General features: G+C 45.7%; 1 protein-coding gene across 1 annotated transcript in view; it reads right to left on the bottom strand.

The window, feature by feature from the left end:
* Positions 1 to 13,874, bottom strand: part of adgrl1a (adhesion G protein-coupled receptor L1a) — a gene marked incomplete at its 5' end in the record, with an annotated part of 48,666 nt that overhangs the window by 18,347 nt on the left and 16,445 nt on the right. The window contains 5 exons of the mRNA XM_084570674.1: positions 40 to 333; positions 1,458 to 1,785; positions 2,424 to 2,688; positions 2,897 to 3,104; positions 10,335 to 10,349. Of these exons, the coding sequence (XP_084426800.1) occupies positions 40 to 333; positions 1,458 to 1,785; positions 2,424 to 2,688; positions 2,897 to 3,104; positions 10,335 to 10,349 (1,110 nt within the window). The remainder of the gene's footprint in view (positions 1 to 39; positions 334 to 1,457; positions 1,786 to 2,423; positions 2,689 to 2,896; positions 3,105 to 10,334; positions 10,350 to 13,874) is intronic.

The raw sequence follows: 13,874 nt of genomic DNA, 5'->3' as shown, positions 1-13,874 counted from the left end.
GCAGCTACAATTAATGTTTATGAATGCAAATGTAATTACCTAGAGACCCTTTGGGACACGGCCGGTCTACTGTCTCTCCTCGCTGTGTGGTTGGCCACTGGACACCGCGCACCAGTTTGGCCTCACAGACATGCGGCTCCGGGCCTTGAGGAGGGCGTGGCGGCCGGCGGGTGACAGGGACAGTGGCGGTGATTGGTCGGAGATCGGGATGCTTGTTGATAGACCCGATTGGACGAGATGTCGGGGCCAGAGGGCGAGCTGTGGAAGGGCTGGCGCTGGAAGTAAATGGTCTTGCCGCAAGAGTGGTGGTCACTTGGGTGGTAGTCAGAGGACCTGAGATAACCGGAGAGAAATTCAGAGAGACGAAGAGGAAGAAGGGTGAGCTGGAGACTTAAAAGATGTAAGGCATTTGTTAGCGAACCGCAAAACCCGACAGCTAAAACAGAGATCAAGAGAATGGACACATGGATGGGAATATAAGACGTCTCTCAGAAGCTGAGTTCAAAAGTTAGCCTAACAATAATTGGGGTGACAAATACTTTTTGGAGGCGCTCAAAGCGTGCTCTTCAGGGAGAGGAGGAGACACAGAGGAGGAGGTGGCGAGAAAGTACCATCACAAGTCAGGGAGAAGTAAATTATTTATCAAATGTATCAGAGAAGTCGCCATCACTAACAGTCCAACTAATGCAAAGATAAAAGCGACACATCACAACTACAGTATCCTAACTGATCAAACGCACAGCTTTGTGAGTGCTGCTGCCCGCCTGTCTCTGCCTCGTCTCTCTCTGGGCCTAATCCGGACTTCATACGGGCCTTTATGTGACTCTGATATACAGTACAACCCAACACTCCTCTCATATTGATGGGACTGCCAGAATGCAGTGTGGCATTCCCATTTCATCCTCCTCCTTATCATTTCAGAATGACTTTCTCATTATCCGTGACACATTGAAGTTGATGTGAAGTGCCACAGCGGCCATACCTGCGCGTCTACTCTTTACTGTAACTCTGGCTGAGGATAGAAATGTAACAATTTCATATCTGTGGTAGATAGCAGAAGTTGAAAGTGTTAACTTCATTTTTTTTATGTTTTAAATCAAATAAACAGTCCCACTGGCCAAACACAACACTCTCCTTCATTATTTCAGCTTGTCTGAATAAACTGCTAGAACAGCTAGAGCATCATCATGCCCAGTGGTAATTGTAACTTTCTTGTTGGGTGGAATCAATATTACAGAATGTCTGGTTATTCCAACTTGAACTCGAGCAACAAATTCATGAAGTGAAATTGGGGAAAAAAGAAACTTTTTCTAGCATTCTGTTGCTTACATTTCCATCAGTTTATGACTATGATCATGATCAAAACTAGAAGAAGATGAAAAAATGAGAATACCACAAACATAGAGGCAAGTACACGTGCTTTGTTTATGTGCGCTTTTGGTGGAAACACTCCTCACCAGTGGTGGGGTCTGGTGGTCCAAACTCCAGCGGGTAGCGCAGCACGTTGTAGTTGTTCCAGACATAAAGCTGGTTGTCTCGAGGATTGTAGTCCACAGAGGAAATATACTGGTAGGGATTGGGAAAAGCGATGCTGACAGGCTCCTCGCGCGCATGGTTGGTATTGTACGCGTACATCACCAGGTCGCCGCCTGCTTCGCTGTCATCGTCCTGGTAGACCGACCGCACCGCGTAAAGCACGCCGCAAGCCATGAAGGCGTTGGATGCCATCCTCTTGTCGAAGCTTGTCTCCCAGGTGCCTTCAAATCGCAAGGTGTAAGGGTTCACCTGTGGACAAAGAGGAACTGCTTACCATGCCCAAGACTTAACAGATCAGTCATAATACGATTTACTGAATTTTCATATCTTTTTTAAAACTCCTTATCTTTTTTAAAAGCGTAACTCAGTGGAAGTCTACGGTAATATAGCAGCTCAAATGCTAAACAATAAAAAACAAAGACCAAATGTAAAATGCAGAAATCTTAAATTCAAAGTGTGGGGTCACATTTTGAGATTGCTGAGTGAGAAGGCCAGAGTAATTTGCTCATATGCTTATGTGCTATATATTGTTGTAAAACGTTTTTCATCAATACATAGTATGGTAAGTGAAGTCAGAAACAAACTTGTGGAGGTGCACCTACAAAACAAATGAAATATTTACCCTACAAGAGAAGATTAGTTTTTTGGATATGATGGGATATAAAATTTGGCATAACCTCTCGCAGATGATGTTTATGTGACTCTTTTTCTTGGCCACAAACATCTCCTGATCTAATCTGTAAGTGCACCAGTGTAATCTCAGCAGTAAGTAATTTACGTGTGCCATATGACCTTTTGCCTGACTAGTCAGATGAGATTTTGACATAATCCACTCCTGCATTTATAATCCACATCTCATCCCCTTCTGTGCACCACTGCTCACCCACCTGGCTGACCACCAGTCGTCCGTTGTTGGATTCAGTGGCATAAATGACCCAGAGGCCGTTCTCATCCACAGCCAGGTCAATGTCTGACTTCCCTCCCCAGCGGTAGGGCGAAGTGTCGTGATAGTTGGCGTTCGTGACGATGGCTTCTCCGCTTTTGATGCGTGTACGCAGATCATACTTGACTATGTTTCGTGTGCGTTCCTTGTTGTAAAACACTGCACCGTCGTACACAACGAACCCCGTGCCATCAACTCGGTTTGGCAACCTGTAGAGAGAGAATCTCATGAATGGTGGAGACCAACAAATCAGTTAATCTACTCCACATGGCACAATCCCACAAGAAGGCCTCATGGTGAGCATGTAGACACCACAGTAGGACCATTCTGCTAGCACTGTCCATATCCACATCACATGCCAATAAATCAATACAGCAGCAAATGCCATTTGATCATCCAGGGTGGTGGGAGGCTCACTTGTAGGTGGTGGTGGCCCGGCTCTGTTTGAAGTCTTCCCAGGAGGCGTACTCATACAGCATGTCGGTTCGATAGGGGGTCCAGGGCATGACGTACAGACGGTCCCCTGACTGCAGTGGGTCCTTACACCACGCCCCTGCTTGGTGCTCTGCCTCCTGCTGAGAGCTGGGCACTTGCACCCGCAGCAGTGTCCCCGGACACACAAATACTGGAGCGGAAGAGGGGCGTCGAAGCAGAGAAGAGGGGGGAAAAAAAGGCAGAGGCACAAAATGAAAACAAAGAACAGCAGAAACGAAAGATATCATGGACATGGCAGGGGAGGAAGAGAGGAAATGGGAAAAGGGCAAAGACCTTAATAGAGAAAGAGAAAGAGACGTGGAGAGGATGGTATAAAGATGTGAGTAGATATGAGTAAGTTGAGAATTGAAAAGGAGACAGAACAGGAGGAGAAAGGGAGAGAAGGGGAAGGGGAGTAAGGCGAGGTACATTATCAGATTTAAAACGAAGGAACATTTAAAAGCTCGTTTGTAGAATTTCAGCATTGTGGTCGGAAAATGTTTGGATATGATAAATGGGAGATTTCTGGCTGCTGCCGCGGCTTAGATGTAGCCTTTAATCTAATTTATCTTGGCCTACTTTTTATTTGATTGTGCATTTTCTATTTCAAAGGGCCCTGCCTCTTTGCTCTGCCACTGGGTGGTAAAACAGTAATTGTGGAGCTTGTTTTATTAGGACTCAGATTTGGCTCTCAGTCAAGAGTAATGCCTCAGACACAAAAGCATCCTGGGGTAAGGATGTGAGGTTGGCTAGGCCTCCCCTTCTTCTGCAACTCACACAACCACAAACCCACCGTACACAGTTATACGGACACAAGCAGCTGTTCCTATTCTAAACCAATATGGATGCACACACAAAAACAAGTGGGAATACACACAATCCACACAACAAACCAGTACACACACATACACAGAGGATGTCTGCTTTAGGCAGGTGCAGGTCAGCCACCGGGGACTGGTGTAAATTGGCCTGCTGATGCTGTGTGTCCGTGCCTGACAAAGAGGGCCCTGGGACCAACGGGCATGTCAGGTGATCTATGAGGAAAGCTCCTGGCATCCTCGCCACTCTGACATCACTGAAGTCCCAACGACAGGGAGCCAGAGAGAGAGAGAGAGCAAAGACCAGAAAGTAGGAGAGTTGGATTCACCGCAGATTAAACAGCTGAGGAGTCCCCACATATTCCTCTGCCAGTTTATTTATATACCGCTTTGGCTTGGGGTTGCAACAGAACCTGATGGTCACCTCATGACTGAATGCGTCTCTGAACTAACTGAACACTGCAGGGAAATCTGCACACACATATGCACAGACAGACAGACTGTTGCTGTTCACGCCACGTACCACAAGATACCGACACGCACGCCATCACACAGTGACTGTTAAAGTGATGGATCAGTCGAGGCTTAAACCGTCTTGAATATTGCATGGAGTCTGGTGCAGGAGGACAATAACAATAGAGAGATGGAGGAGTTACTTCAGGCTTCAGGAAACCCAGCTTCATCTATTTGCTTTCTGTTGTTAATAGTGCTGGTGATCTGTGGTGCAGGGCCACTTAGGAATTAACCTGTTCTGTCTGAGGGGTCCAAAGGGGATTGGCACTGGCAGCCAAACAAGAATCTAATCAAAGTCAGGCATAAACAAACACTGCATCCAAACTCTTCACAAGGAGGCTTGTCATGCTCCATTGTCGAACCAAATTGTTTGCTCCAAAGTACCGATGCCTGAGGTGTTTGCTTTTGCAAATATGAATGTGGGTGACTGAAATATGCAAAATGATGCTCAAGGCTCAGAGCAATGGTTAAATCATCTTGGCCCGTGCTCCAAAATATAAAAAAAAAGTCTGGAAATCTTGAATTATTACGGAAGCAGAAAACTGGAGTGGTTAAAAAACACCACTATATGTAGGACGCTTCCTCAAAAGTACAATAGTACTGTAAACTGGGAAATAAAAAGCACACAGAAAGGCTCTTGATGTAGGTGACCCATAAAGGGACACTCAGCCTCAAGGTAGACTAAAGGACAAGCAAAACTAACATGCAAGCCTGTCACAGAATGTATGGCCTACTAGACACGCAAGCATCCATCTCTGTTTAGAAGTACAGCATAGGGTATACATGTTACGGTAGCTCCAACAGAAGGCACAGTAAATGTGTAATGCCTCTATGAAACTACCCATGGTCATTTACCCAGTAACAGTTCAATCCTACATTAAAAAAAAAAAAAACTAAAGTCCAAATAGAAGTTGGAATTTAAGATAGGATAATAATAAAAGTTTAGGGCTGAAGCTTTAGTGGAAGATGATAAGTCATTACAGGTGATAAGAAAGAGGTAAGGGACAGAGAACAACAATCTTTTTCTAAAATTGTTGTTGTTGTCTGCAATGCAATGTACTGTACTCTCAATAAATTGGGCCCACTCCAGTTTCTTGCCAAAAATACTTTGTGATTCTGCTCATTATTGCGCCAAACCTTCCAGCCACGTTTTAAATAGGCTGAAGTCTGCATGCTTTTGGACTCTAACCCCAAATAACACAGCGGTGAAGCTGAGACTACCGGACAAACAGCCATCATCTGCCTTCTTTCTCCACGTTCCTCTCTCTTCCTTCCTCTCTAATACGATCAGTTTGTGTGAGTTTATTCTAATGAACTGGTCACTGGGTGGGCCTGGTGTCAAAGCGGCTCATCAGCAGTCTCTGGGCTGTATATATAGGCCATGAGGCACACATGTACACACTCTCTGTCAAACACTCAGAAGCCAAACAGAAACAGTGGCCTCACTTCACACCCTGCAAACCCTGCCTGGGGGGCTTCATTAACTCCGACCTGTGCTCTGCAACCTTCCTATCTGCTTTCCTGTTTACCAGCTCTTTCTGACTCTCTTTTACTCGTCCTCCCTCTCCCTTCTTCTAACTGTAAGGTGATTGTAGCAGTGGGAAGCCAGAGCAACCAGAACCGGGAGTCTATAGTATAAGAGGCTATTATGACCACTGTATGAATAAGGTATTAGGAATTAGGCATTAAGCATTAGGCATAAGTCTTGAGACTAGGCATTATTCTAGTCTGGCTAGAGCACGTTAGCTGCAGCACAGCCATCTGGGATTACGTGAGACAGATAGATTAATGGATTAATTCCTGCTTGGGTGCCGGTGGAAATCTTGGAGTCACGATCATCCCAGTGAAATCACCAGGCAACAGAGCCACGACACTTCTTTACTGTATAAACTAGCCAGATGGCTAATGAAGCTTACCTTATCAGGGATTAAAACCCAGGCTGTGGCTATCATACTCTAGCATGCCAATTACTGCCACACGTACTGGGAAATACTCCAGTAATAATTGACTATTTATCTCCATAATCCCTTTTCCAGGCTCAGGTCAGCTGCTGCTTGTCAATATGAGACAGCAGTATAAAGTGATGAAAGCTCCACAACTTTCCCGAAAATGACAGTAAATATCTCCCATTAGCGTCCTGTGCTCATTTGTGATCGACTGGTAACACAATTAAAAACGAACGCTGACAGCTTTGGGCTAAATTTAGACTTTTTCATTGGTTGTCTTCTGAAATTCATGCTGTTTTCATGTTTGATGTGACAGCGTGATGGTTAATGTTGGACTTTGATGATCTAACCACCCCCTTCCAATGGTTGGCAGCTGTTTCTTAAGTGGCGTGCTTGTGGCGTTTGTGTGGGCTTTTTGTTGTTGTTGTTGTTTTTACCTACAGGGATCTGAGGGCTCTCTTGGCCCAAGCCTTTGCCCATTCCAGTCCACAGCCATGGAGCGCTCACAGGACTGACTGCTGTGAGCATGCTGCTCTAATTGAATCCCCCACCTGTTACTGGCAGGTGCAGCAAATAGGCAGCAGGGGGCACAAAAGAGCATGCCATGGTACCCCACATTCATGTTGGACAGTTAGTGGGCTTTAAGGGTTAGCATGTTTGCAGTGAGTTTCATTCTCCCATTAGTGTGTGTAGGTGTCTTTTACTGTACATCTCGGTGTGTGTGTGTGTATGTGTGTGTGTGCATGCATGTGTGCAGTTCAGGGAGAGAAAGAAGCAGAAAGAGGGAATAAAGCATGAAGAAGGATATGAGCGTGTTCTGTGTGTGCAAACAAGAAGAGAGAGAGGAGTGGAGTAAGAGAGAGTAAATAGGTTATTTCCTGTGAAATGAAAATTAGGAGTGAGTTAATTTGCTGAGGAGTGACAAATACTGACAGAAAGAAGAAGAAAGACATAGGGGAGGAGAAGGGAGGGGCTCCCAATGTGTTTCCGCTTCCTTTTAGACTACAAGGGGGTCAGGTCTTGGGAGTAAAAACACATTACAACACTGCCCTCAGGACACACACACTCTCAGACAATGCATGCAAGTACACACTGTCCAGACATTGGAAGAGGCAGGTGTCAAACTGGCACCTTTATCAACCCAAACATTCACCCCAGAGAATACCCTTCACTGAGACCAAAAGCGGGCTACAGCAAAAGATAGCATCCGTTAAAAGCAAAGTCTTATCTGCCTCAGTGTGAGGCTGACACTGAGTGACAGGAAAGTTGATCGGACACTGTAGCAAAGTCTGCAGATACAGTAGACGACAGAGGGACATACCCTATACTGGCTGACTGAGCCTGGAGAGCTAGGGTAACAACAAGCCTGCATGGCTGTAACATTATCTGAGCCTGCCACCGCCCTAAATGTCCCCCTCCTCCCATCTGCTTTGAATCAGGTCTCCGAGAGCTACAGTCTCTTCGTAACGGTCAGGAAACCAGCCACCATTCCTTGTATTCATGACCACCTGAATCGTTCACTTACCTCACTCCACTTACAAAGCAATGACTTCTGCATGTACAGTCAACCCTCACACTCTTCCCTATCTCCCCCTGCCACCGAAAAGGGTGTCTGCGCCGCCTTGGTCACATGACAGTGCTTGTGTGTGGTGGGTCATTCCTAATGAGGGGATGCTGCCTGACTCATCGTCTCTATAGCAACTGCTTTTCCTCTCTTTATCAATTCACAGCCATTCTTTGTATTTTCCTGTCACACAATGCAGTGCTTTTTTTTTTTTTTTTTTTTAACTCATTACTTCTCACTTTTCCAAGTCACATGCAGAAGGCTGTTTGTGTAAGTGACAGGCTAGTTCTGTCCTTGTGTGCACCCCGATTCCATCCTCCATGGTAACACTGGGATTGTGCACAGTAGTCTAACACTGCTTCCTTTTCTTGCCTCTTTTCCTACAGAAGCAAACAAACTGGAGGTAAGAATACATTTGTCTGTTCCTGTCATCAGTGATGAAGGAAATATTGTAAGGATGTGTGCCGTTACCCTGCTAGACTGTCAGCAAACAAAAGTGAGAAGACGGAAAAGGAGGAACAAAGGTATGGGTGCTGTGGCTAATGCTAATGCTGATGCTGACATAGTCTCAAAATAGCCTGACAGTAGGTAGGTTGACAGACTGCTGGACATTCATCGAACAGTGACATCATCACCACGTTCTGCACGTCATCCTGAACTCAATCTGTCAATTAGCTGATCAATCAGTGAAGATTAATTTGACAGACACGGTCAAAACACAAGTCTGGAATATTAATTCTGCCATAAACAGAGAAAGGAAGTGTGTTTAGCAGCAACGGAGGAATGGATTAAGGTGGACACGGGCAGGAGTGCAGACAGAGGAAAGGGATATCCATTTTAGTGTTAGTGGGAGGAACAGTAGTAAATAAAAATAATCAGCTGGGTGAGGTGGAAGCAGGAGGAGGAGCAGGGTGTTGTAGCTTTCTATTCCACCGCAAGCAGGGAGAGTGAGCTAAAATGGCTGCTTGTGGTGGGAGAAAAATGTGAGACAATGATCCATGTTAATGAAAAGCCACGGACACAGCGACAGACAAAGGGGACCATAAACCAGTTAATGGCAACCTCTATAGGAGTTAATTCCTCCAACATATGGATCCAGCCATGGTGCCAGCGGGAACATGGCTGAGGCTGAGACAGATGTGAGCAGGGGGATTCAGAGAGAGTTGAGGAGGGTAGGGACCTGAGAGGGGAGTTAGGGCTCACTGGAAAGCTGGAAATAATGGGCACTACTCCCGTCCGGACCTCTGATACGAGTCCGGTCTCTCTTTGCTCTTAAAGAAGCTTGTGATTGAGCTTGGCCATGCTGATTGTGGCTCTTTAGGAGTGCTTGTGGCAAGGCGCTGCTACATCCGAGGAGCCATTACAAGGAGCTGAAGCGCTCCCTACAGGGATACACCTCCCTCCTCCATCCCCTCCCCTCCCTTAAGAAACTAAAAGGGACATACCGATGTGGACAGGTATGAGGGGGTTACGTACAGGAAAGAAAACAGGTGGCAGTGACAAACGTTACAAAGAGGTAGAGAGGGAAAAGAGAGGAAGAGCAGGAGAAGTGTAAGAGATGCTCAAAAGAGCCTGCGGCTGCATATGAAGGCTAGATGTGATCTGAGAGATAAACCAATCAGAGGAAGGTAAGAGAAAGAGAACAGGAGAAAGAGAGAATGAGGAACACAACAGAGGTGTAAGGGGATAGTGGAAGAGGCAGAGTTAATTGGAAGTGTGATTAATTAAAAAATGAATAAAGACAGGATGAGAGAAGGACACTGGAGAACCTGGAAATTGGATACTGTAACAATGTCACACTTATCTTAACACAATGTTTTCGCTTTGGGATTACAGAAACGACTAACTTCGAATTTGTCCTGAGAAACTAAAAACAAAACGTGACATACACAGCATACGGCATGGAGAAAAAAGGAGTAGATGAATGATGTAAAGTGCGCTGGGAAATAGTTTTTTCTCAGATCTGTAGGGACAGATCAGTTGCAGAAGTGAAATGAGCGGAACACGAGAGAAATGTTACATTTTTTGACACATTTCTGAATGATGAGCTACGTCCATTGTCAAGTGTGTGAGACATGTGGATGAAAAAGGGATGGAAGAAAGAGGGGAGATTTGCCTTCCACCAAATGTTACAAACGTATGTTGTGCTAATTTGTACAAGAAGAATAAGGTTAATTAATCTTTCAAAGATACTAGACTGAGTTTCAATGATGCTTTTTCGTATTTCTGTGCAAATGTATGCATGTGTGTGTGTGAGTGAGTGTGCGTGCTTGCGTGCAGGTCAAGCTGATGTCATCAGAACCAAGGAGGAAATCTAGAAGGATTTTAGAGTTTTGGTTACAAGTCAAAAGAGAGATAGAAAGAGAAGAGGAGGCGATTAGAGATTGAGAAAGGAAAGGGAGGGATATCAACATTGAACATGACCACTACACAAGGTGCTGGGTTAGGAGGGAATATGGGGGGAGGAAGGTAAACGAGGGAGGAGGAGGAGGAGGGAGGAAGGGGCGAGCTGTGGTTGTTATGTTCATTGTGGTCTTTACCTTTTTGATCCACTTCTATTCAAGCATCGGAAAAAGGAGAAAGAAGGAGATAGAAAGATAAAAGAGAAAGACAGTAAGAATGAGAGAGAGGGAAAGCAAAGAGAATGAAAGAAAAACAGGTGCAGGAAAAAAGAGAAAATTGAGATTAAATAAAACGCTGTCTTTTCTCTCTCTCTCTCTTTTTTAAAAAAAAAGCAAGTTAACTGCCTGTGTTATGGTTGGCTACTCAGAAAAACGATGGCTCAAATGGAAAATGAGAAGGGGAAAATGGTCTGACCTGGGTTTAAATCTATTTCCATTTCATTTCAGATTTATCAATAATCCCCCAACAACACAATCCATCCCCAACCACACAATCTCGACCCCACCTCCACCCATCTTATTGCAACATCCCTCCCTCTCCATGCCCCATTTGCCCTGATGCCCGAGGTGCAGCTCCAGGAACCTGGGGGGGAGAAGAACTGAGGAGGAACATCTCTGTGCTGTAGTTTTCTTCTCATCTGTGGAAGTAAACAAAGAGTGGGAAAGGTAGATGGAGTCATGTAGGAATGGTAAATGGTGACGATGGTGGTGATGAATATGTCCTTGAATGTGACCAGTTGTCTTCGGAGAGATCACGGAATTTGTCTTGCATCCCCTCTTCCCTAGCAAAGTCAGTGTTGACATTAGAGCGGTCCCTTGATCTAAAGAAAGCGGTGCTTTTGGCTTTGCTCAATTTACAGAGTCAGGATGCCTGCTATAGAAGCCAGCAAAAACACTCAACCCATCGACCATCCAATCAATGGGGAGCTGCTGGCCCGCCTGGCCGAGACTGGCTCATCAAAGAAAAAGAGAACAAACAACAGGGGAAAGGGAGGGCTTGACAGAGTGGAACGCCTCTCAAACACAGAGAGAAAACAAGAAGCACAGTCGGGGGGAGGGGAGAAGAAAAAAAAAGAGGGTCGAGACAAAAGAAAGATGAGAGAAATGTCTACAGCAGGCTCATCACACACAAATCAATAGGTTGGTGTGTTGAGTCACACTGAGGCCTCGGCTGACACGAGCAGGTAAGGCGTGGTTCCCTCAGCATCCATTCTGCTGTTTGGAACTGGGATGTCGCAGCGTCTGGGGGGGTCCGAAAGCAGCTGGAGACTGGAGGAGGGGCAAGGAAGCATCTCAGCTCCGCCTTTCACGTAACAACGCCAGGGCTGGCCTAGTTAATCCTCATGGCTCTCAGGAAGAGACGTGTCAGAATGCACATGGCTGGTGATTGTCGTGTATGTGTTGTAGGACGTCTGATGTATCTGGGCAGTCCTGTGAAACTGTCATGACACCTCACAAGGTTGACCGTCAGGAAAGACAGAGTGAGGTGAGTGCGAGAGATAGAGATAGAGAGACAAATACCAAGGGAAACTAAAAGAAAAAGGGGCCGTTAGCAACAATAGCCTGAGCTGTGTGGGTGATGGCCTTGCACCTTGGCAGAGGCAGCATCAGCAACCACACTGATCATTTATCATCTCGTGCCAAGATCAAACTGGACAAACACCCTCCATGAACACCTGGGGAATAGAAGCCATTTCAGCCTAGAGGGGTAAACATGGCAAAGTAATGAGTGTGAGTCTTGCAAAGCTGGGGCAGTTTCAAACAAGCAATGTACCCCTGCCACCAACTGTGAATGCAACCATTAGCTCTAAAGATAGAAGAGGAGCGGCTGGGGGTGCGTAGGGGAGACCAGACTTTAGAAAAAGATCAAGCATTCGGAGTCTTTCCATGTGTTTGAGGAGGCCGCTGGGCGCAGATGATCTCCACTTCTTGCACATGTGAGGTTTGAGACCTTAAAAAGGGTGTGCTAAATGCAGTGCTATAAATGGATCACTCGGTGTGTTTTTCTAAACAGGCAGAGATGTGTGATGCACGGCAGTGGCATGTAGAAAGAGAGACAGGAAGAGATATTCACATTCTTCAGGGCTGCAGAAAGAAGGAATAAAAATAAGATGGAAGACTTGTGCTGACTCCTTTCTTCTATTCTTGGTTGTCCTGAAAAAAAGAAGACACAAAGCACAGACACACACACAGGATCATCAGAGATTCCTAAAGACACGCACACTCAAACACGGGAAGAAGAGACAGAAACTCATCAAACTGTCCTCGCAGTGAGCCGGAGGTTAGTTTAAGGCCACCTCGGTTGTTTGTTTGATTCATTCAACATTTCTCTTTCAGGGCTCTTTTGAGAAATAAGCCACTGCCCTCTCTTCCCTTAATCACTCTGCTCAGTGCTCTCTACAACCCTATCAATTACTCCCACACTAATGAGTACAGCTAGAAACACACACTCTGAAAATACACACACTTATTGTTGCAGGGTTGCAGTTCAGCTTAGCCTCCACTGTTTGTTTTACAGTGCTGACAGACTGTGCGTCCTGTCCCGCTTCTTCTGCCCCCTCGCGTCTCTGTTTTCACCTTGGCGCACGTTACATTTTTCGCAGTAAAGAGTCATCCCTTTGGCCTGAGCAAAGCCTCCTGCTTCTCATTCACCAAGCATTTATGAGCCCCATGTCTAATAGTGCCCCTATACATATTAATAGAATTTCATTTTCAGCCACATCAAAGTGTTTTCTTTCCTCCCCTGAAAACTTGTCATATTACAATACCATTATTCCTTCTACTGACAAACTCTTCTCGACAAGTCAACTATGATTTCCAGCGGCTCTGTGTCCAAAAAGCAGTGTCTCATAATGAATAGGCTGGGCTGAATACATTTGTGGTGATGAATCAATTTTATAAAGTAAAACAGTGGCGGCGTAACAAAATTGAACGGACAGAAAAATGCAGGATATGGAGTAAAGGTAAGAAACCCCACAGCATCTACTGCACAGCCTGTACAGCTACCTGCACGGTGCAGATTAACAAGATAAATTACAGCTGATGAAACAGCAGAGGCACAACACTAGGTGTAATGGCTCTGGCATGGCTAGCATGGATGGTACCACTGGATAGCATGAGGAATCAATAATGATGTAGCACGGTCTCCAGGAGGAGGAGGGGATACAGGCAGAGTTCTCTTCTGGGGTGGATTTACTTTGACTCGGCATACATCTGTGTTAACACTGCAGAGTAGGGTTCTCACTGCAGTAAACACACGGTGCATCTGTATCCACGTATCTGTGATGTCTTAATGGAATCCAGCAGGATACAGCCGGCTGTGACAGTGTGAAATGAGAGTTCAGTTGAGCCATTTTGCCTTGCTCTGTTTCGGATGACAAAAAAACAATGCTACGTGGCAGGGAGGCCTTGCAGGGCTTTTTGGCTCGATGAGATATGATTGGACTTGTTGGCGGATGTTGTATTTTGTGAAGGCAATCCCACACGCAGCAACACAAACACATGTTCCGGACCCTTGTCTGAGCTCAGCTGGCAGAGGTGTGTGCACGTCAGCTTGTCACCTTGCTGTTTCAGGTGACTGGCAACGTGGCGCCTGTGTGACACAGGTGCCACTCACATAGAGGACCTTGTCAGAGGCGTACGTCCCACGCAGCCGTCAACATGGCTGCACACCATCTC

This window comes from Chelon labrosus (genome assembly GCF_963514085.1).
Source record: "Chelon labrosus genome assembly, chromosome: 21".
Lineage (NCBI taxonomy): Eukaryota > Metazoa > Chordata > Actinopteri > Mugiliformes > Mugilidae > Chelon > Chelon labrosus.
This window is presented reverse-complemented; position numbering and strand designations above follow the sequence as displayed.